The 7,069-nt window shown below is 50.8% G+C and overlaps 1 protein-coding gene across 1 annotated transcript; it reads right to left on the bottom strand.

The window, feature by feature from the left end:
* Positions 1 to 5,261: 5,261 nt before the first annotated feature.
* On the bottom strand, positions 5,262 to 5,393 carry CHC_T00005627001 (hypothetical protein). The gene has a single exon (XM_005717161.1). It carries the CDS (start codon positions 5,391 to 5,393, stop codon positions 5,262 to 5,264), a length of 132 nt encoding a protein of 43 aa, XP_005717218.1.
* Between the last annotated feature and the right edge of the window lie 1,676 nt (positions 5,394 to 7,069).

Raw genomic sequence — 7,069 nt, 5'->3', positions numbered from 1 at the left:
ATGACGACGCGCTGGCGGAGATGGCGGCCGCGGCCGTGGCGGGGAATGCGTGCCGGGGGGCCGAGAGCATTGTGCGGGAGGGGATCCGGTTCGGGAGCAGGGATAATGTGGCGTTGGTGTTGGTGAGGTTGCACGCGAATAGGGCAGACGTGGAGAGAGGCGGGGGGGAGAGGGAGGGAAAGGAGGTGGGGGAGGTGAGCACGAGCGGGCGGCCGAAAGTCGGCAGCGGGATGCGCACGGTGTATTGGGAGGGCAGCCGCGTGACAGAGAGAAAGCGCAGTGGCGGGGGGAGCGGAAGTATGCTACGGAGAAGGAGCTCGCGGAAGTGAAATATGCGCGATGCAGGCCACGATCGTTTTTTTAATAGATTTTTAGTACAGGACTGCCGCGCACGGCTACCACAGTTTGTTGGAGGAGGAAGCAAGGCATTGCGAGGCTGCCCCCTCGCGCGCATCATGCCCGTCAGGCCGAATGGCACCGAGAAGCAGCCTCGCGCCCGCGCCTCGTGCGCATGAGGATGCGCGCGTTCGCGAGAGGCCGCCGCGAGATGAAAGGCGATTACGATCCATCTGCATCAATGCACCGTACGTTTCATTCTGGACTCATAGGACGCGTTTGTACTGGGCCTTCACGTGAAGTAAAGCTTTAGAATCTTGCACCTCCGGTGATCTCCCCGTTATGCAAAGCATGGTATGATTACCTTGGAGGTTGCCGGATGGGTTTCTCGCCGCAATTGTAAAGCATGATGCATCCCGATTAAGCTAACGTATCGATGATACGCGGGTATCGATTAAACGGGTATCGAGGCTACGCATCGTATCGAATGTACGGTATGCCCTGGAGCCAGTGCTGATGACACAACCACTTGATGCAAAAATAAAAAATAAAAAATAAATTTTACGGTATGCTCTCGACCTTGAAACCTGTCGCGATGCATTTCAGTGTAATGCCCTAACATTTCTTAGACGCATGTGGATGAATTTGTGCTCACCGGCAACCTCACCGGACCTCCGCCTCCCGAACAAACGAATAATTCAACATCTTTCGTCAAAGGGCGGGCGCACTTTCGACTTGTTGCCAAAAGCGCAACAACTCTTTTCTTGCTTGGTCGAGTCTCTACCCTTGGGTACCTAAGCCTAAGTTGCTTTCGAACATTCTGTAGAACGTTGCAGTCTCTTGTAAAATCCATTCCAAACTAGTTAGAATCGCCGCATTTGTTGCCAAAACCTGCATTTTCGGCCCTCTCAACTCCATTACTAATTAGTCGATCGAGGAGGGGCGCGTCGGGGAGCGCCATGTCGTCTGTCCGAGGAGCGAGTGCAAGGCGGTGGTGAAACCCGGCGGAGGTTCGGGAGCTTGTTGCGAAGGACGTCTATGACAAGTATGCCCGCTTCCTGCGCTTCCTGCTGCAGAGGGCGTTGGAAGGGGACGCGGAGATGATGCCGTGCCCGAGGGAGGGCTGCGTGCAGATGGCGCCGGTGGATACCCATGATACCATGCAGTGATCGATAACAAATTCAGTTTTCAGCAGTGCAAGGGAGTGTTTTCTGAGAGCGTGGCGCGCTGCGCATACTGTCTGTACGTGTTTTGCGTCGCGTGCAAGCGCAAGTGGCACGTGCCACTGGCGTGCGAGGAGGCCGTTGCTGATGGCGAAACGGAGGATGCGAGGGAGATTGCGGAACGGCTGCAGGACGCGACGGAGGAGTAGCGCCAGCGCAAGAGCGCCAACCTCTCCGTGGCGACCTGCGAAAAGGTCGAGACCGCCATGCCTTTGTGCGAGATGCGCGGTAGGCTCTGTCCGAAGTGTGCTATCTTCATCATCAAGAACGGCGGCTACGCGCTTATGACGTGCGCGTGCGGCTGCAAGTTCTGCTGCAACTGCGGCGAGGACACTTTCTACGAGCATTACCGCCCCGGTGGGTGTAGGCTGTGTGAGGGTGCCGAGATGCAAGCGGTGCATGAGCAGATTTATGACTGGATTTACGACTAGGCTGTCCCTGGAGGGTGGCGACGTAGAGTGGAGAGACGTGAAGGATGGGGAAGGTGCGTATACCAAGAGCTACGCTTGTTGGGAGCACTGTCAACAAAAGAGGGCCGGCCATCTGGCACTCCTTTTTTTCGAAGCCGCACTTCTCGTAGAACGGGGCATTGTCTTCGGCGCAATCTAAAATCACATTGTAGCAACCCTTCTCTCTCGAAATTTCGACCAGTTTGGAGATGATCTTCTTCCCTAGCTGCGCCTTCCGAAACTCAGAATCCACGATAATGTCCCCAATATGTCCGCAGATGCTGCCGCCTCGGATGTACTTGTGCTCCATCATTACAGCTCCGGTCGCCACCACGGACCCCTCCGCGGTGACGGCCACGATGATCGTGCGTAATCCGTCGGCTCGCTCCTTCATAACAAGCTCGGCAAAACTTCGCTCGGGGGATGGCGGGCGCATGCGTCAACTGAGATAAAATCTTGAAGAGACCATTGTCGCCGTCCCCAGCTTCTACCGCCCTTATCCTAATCTCTGCCATTCTGAACGGCGCGAAGCTGATGGGGGCAGTTCACGGGAAACTATCCCGTTTTCCTCTCGGATGCAGGGATTGGTGTGGTCCCTATTGGAATCGTGCTTTGGGAGAACACCAATGCCGGGACGGGGTGGCTCTCCAGCTCGAAACTGTTCCAGCACATCTAAAGAAAATAACCATTACATCGTAGATTATGATGTCAAATCGCTCTGTGGCGTGTTCCAGGAGATCCTATTCCCTACTTGAAGCCAAGGCCTGAAACGTGATTATTATGTTACATCCCAAAGGAGCACGAGCGATCATTCCAATACAGTGCAATGCGGTCTATGCGTTCAGCTTCATGCCCATGCATTGTACTTTTAAATCCTGCCGCAGCTCTGCTCTTTCGCTATGCCTGTTGCCAATACGCACAGCTCGCAAGTGTGTAAATTTTGACAGCATCTATCGCTAGTAGTACAGTAGCATGTAGAATACAGAGCTCTCCGTCAGCGGTCCATTCAGGGAGCTTTGTTTCTTGCCAGATTGTTACGCTACTGATCACAAGGACCAACAGGAATGACTAAATCGTTTTGCCCGACCATGCCTAAAAGCCTAAAAGCAGTAGATCTCTGAGATGGTGCCCATGTCTTAGTTCACAAACGTCCATGGCATTGTGTGCACGATGTGGTACCAGCAAGACTGCAAAACGCGAAAAATTTTGGCGCCGGGATCACAGATGACGTTTTCGTAGTCCGCTCGAGAGAAGGGCAGCACGGCCGTAAAAGCACAAACTCATATTGCGCATGCGCCTCCTAAACTTCTAAGGAAGGTTTTTTTTTTTTTCACAGTGCGCCTCTCTAGAGCATACTTTACCTCGAAGCCGATGAACACTTTTTATTCTTTGAGGCGCAGGTTTTCTTCCACGACTTTTGCATTGCACTCGCAAGTCTTCCACTGAGAAAGAAGAACAAACGCATTTTTCAAGAGCGAAAGAGGGAATGCGTAGAAACTACTGAGGGTATGAATCGAAAGGCTTTACTATATATATACAACATGCTACAGAAAAATAAATTAAGGGGCAACTAAAACTGGAGGCTCCTTTCCAGTAGCGGTGAGAACAGTTTTATACTCGCCGGAGAACCGAAAAGACATTTGTTCTCGGTTCGAGGTCAGAGCTGTAGTCCATTCCTTTCAATCTTGGCAAGCTTCAATTGCCATTGGAGTAACATGGACCCCATCCGCGACAGATTCTAGACTCTTCCCAAACCTAGGCTTCCATACCTTTGCCAACCGCAATTTACGGGCCTCCAAAAGTGAACGTGGTTGAAAGCATCCCGCGAGTGGCACTTGCCTCGAAGTGCGGCGGGGTACGCCTCGGCCTAGATTCATGCTATCAAGCATTGCTGCAAGCTGAAAATGGGCGCCGGTGTGATATCCTTTCTTCAGTTCCCCCCTTCGACGAGATGAAGACTTCGTTCTGTCGGCACAGGGTTGCAGAGACTTTTCAAGTAAAACAAATGACGTCAGAATGCCCAAATAATCCGGGGAATAAATCTCCCTGAAACATTGTACGGCTGAACTTACTCTGGTGGCGAGTCTAGAAGTATCTTTGACCGTGTACATCGTGAATCACTGTGTGTTCAAGAACAGCAAGCGATTTCGATGTTGACGTTTCGGGGCTTCAAAAATTATGTGTGAGGAAAAAGACGCTGCTCGTCTCGGTGAGCTGGAAGGCTGAGTATAAATACTAAATTGAGGCATAGCAATACCGCAATCTTGAATCCCTAGGATTCTCAGTCGTACAGCAATTGAAGATGAATTCTCGTCCTTCCGAAACCCAATTCTTTCACACTAAAAGTCCCACGCAGAAGAGGGGTTTATTTTTTGGGATGAATTTGGGTAATATGTGTTTGTCTTTCCGTCTGTTGAGGGACAGAAGCAGTCAGTTATCATCTGATTTCTCAGTGTCGGGTGCAGTGACGTAAGAGTAGTAAAATTTCGTGCTGGACCAGAGGAGCTGCACTCGGCTGGGCATTTCAAAGGACAATTGCATACACTGAATACAGATTTTGAAGGTGTCCTCTACACTCCACTTTGGTTCAAATACCATAATGCGTGAGATGGTGCAATTTGCTCATCACTGTAGGCATACGAACATCTATGGCGTGGTCTGAAGCGATTCTCTTCCGACACACGGAAAGGAAAGGACGGTTTTTCAATAGATGGTTATTAGTATTATTATTATTGTATTAGAACTTTCGCCCAACTTGTTGTTTCTGATTTCCCCCCTTTTCTTCAGTTATGCATTGCCTTTCTGATAGTGTTTCCCCCAAATTCATCTTGTCCTATGATTGGAGAAGCAGCTATCAGGTATGGAGCCTATCTCATCGAATCTCCGGACGAAAAAGAGCATCGAGCCAGTTTTTTATTTGAATACGTCCTCTGTAAACATAACCTTTGCCTCTCTAGTTGCAGGACGCCGATCGGATTCGGACGAAGTCCAGTACAGGGGATGCTACCCATTAGTGCCGCGCCCGTGCGAGGCCCCAAAAACATGCACTATTGGGAGATGGCATTAGTACAGGTGTGAAGTTACGCTGGGCGGGCTGACGTTGCAACGAGTGAGATAGGTGATTGACGGCGAGATCAGAAGGCACAATGCCCGGAAGTTGCTGGTTCCTTTGATTAATTCGGTGCCCCTTTTTCCTAGCGCATGTTCTCGTATGTCTATCTTTTATACCGCTCGTGCTAATCGCTTTTCCGCGTCAATTTCGTTTATGCGCGCTGTGTCGCGTTCGCAAGCAGTCAGTGGCATTGCGTCTGTCCGCAAGAAAGGTTCGGCGCCCTATCCGTTCTAGCTTTGTGCATTTGTGCGTCCGCTTTATGCTGCGTTCCATTTAGGTAGCATGCGACCCTTGGCGTTCGTGGCATTGCTGACGAGGGCTCGACATTTCATTAAAAGGGCGTTGGCCTCTTGCATTCGTGGCGTTGCTTCAGAGGGCGCGGCATTTGCATTAAAGGGCGCAGCATTTGCACCAAAGGGCGCGTGCTGTACATACTGATATAATCAAGAAGCGCGTGGTTCGTGTGAGCCCTAATTGGCTATCTCTTATTGAAGCCTCTGACAACAGGGAGGACGCCCATTAGTGCCGCTTTTGCTTATGCCACCCTCCAATTAATGCAGACCAGACGCACGAACACGAAAAGTGCCACGTGTCACACGGGTCCATGCTGCCGTCCGTCCGTCCCGCGTGATAACATGTGAAAGCGGCTTGATCCTATTCACCGAACAGCGTTTGCAGACCTTAGATTGTCCTCCTTATGGATCCGGTTCCGGAAATAAGAAAAGCAACGCACAAGCGCTCACAATAGCGCAAAAGCTGGACATTGCAGATCTGCTCGACAATGGACACTGTGCCGCAGCAATTAAGCGGTTTGGAGAGCTGGAAGTTTTAGCGACTGAATGCCAAGTTTCAGACGCTCTATCGTATCTGAGGTCTGCAAAGCGCGCGTTTCTCACTGCAAAACACGACAGAGAACCAACCCGGAGCAGGCAGACGTAAATTACCGAGTGCATGAAAATAGATGTGACACCGTCACCTGGTGCCCTCGGCAAAGTATTCTGTAACGCAAAAAGGGAGGCCCTGTCTTTTTAAAACCAGCTGGACATTAATGAAGCCAGAATCGCGTGGATAAACGCCTTCCATTACGGGATGACACTGGAGGAACAATTTCTTCTATAATGCTGGCCACCCTACCCTTTGGCAACGGGGTCGTTCTCCTCGGCAAGATGAATGGTTTCTGTCAGGATGACACTACAAGAAAAATTCAAGCCATACACTGGTTTTCGGGTTTCACGCTTTGTTTCCTGCAGAAACGGCGTTCAATCTTTGGGATGTACTTCCACGCTCTTACACTGTAGCATACGTAAAACTTGTACGGGTCTGCGGCCGAGGAAGGTTCGTTTCCGACCTCTACAAACAACTGAACCAAGAATGTGCGTCCTTTAGTAAGAACCGAAGAGCAAGTCCCGCCATCCAACACTGTTCGTTGCGTAGAAGAACTTCTGTGGTGCACAGCCCTTGAATACCGTCATCAGACGGAGCTTGAAAGTGTACGTGAGTACCCCCAGTAATGGAATTCCGGCTCGGAAACGTCTCACCGAAACTGCCCTTGCCATGGCAAGGGTTTTCGTGGAACCATACCTCTCCTGAAACGTGACATCTGGACAGCTGCATGCCGAAGCGATTGCAAGGCTGTAAATCAGAAGGAGAGCAAAGGAAAGGCCTCTCATGGCTTCGCTAATCTTTGTGGAAGTCTTGAGTATGGCAGGTGCGTGTATCTTATCGGCCTGGGCGAATACCCGTGATCCTCGCTTCTTTCGCGTTGGTCAGTCTTATACTGTATACAAACCCGGTTTGAACAGACTTTTGTAAATTCAGAAAAGTCAGAAAACCCCTGAATCACCGATTGAGCCTACCTTTGCATGATAGTGACAGTCTGTTAATACAGAAATCATATCAGAATGGTCACCACCTTTGCATGCATCATGGGCCCGACGCTTTGTGGTCAC

This window comes from Chondrus crispus, genomic scaffold (genome assembly GCF_000350225.1).
Source record: "Chondrus crispus Stackhouse genomic scaffold, scaffold_302, whole genome shotgun sequence".
NCBI lineage: Eukaryota > Rhodophyta > Florideophyceae > Gigartinales > Gigartinaceae > Chondrus > Chondrus crispus.
This window is presented reverse-complemented; position numbering and strand designations above follow the sequence as displayed.

Coding starts and splice junctions, on each gene's coding strand:
- CHC_T00005627001 (XM_005717161.1), bottom strand. CDS start 5,393: ATGGAACGCAGCATAAAGCGGACGCACAAATGCACAAAGCTAGAACGG.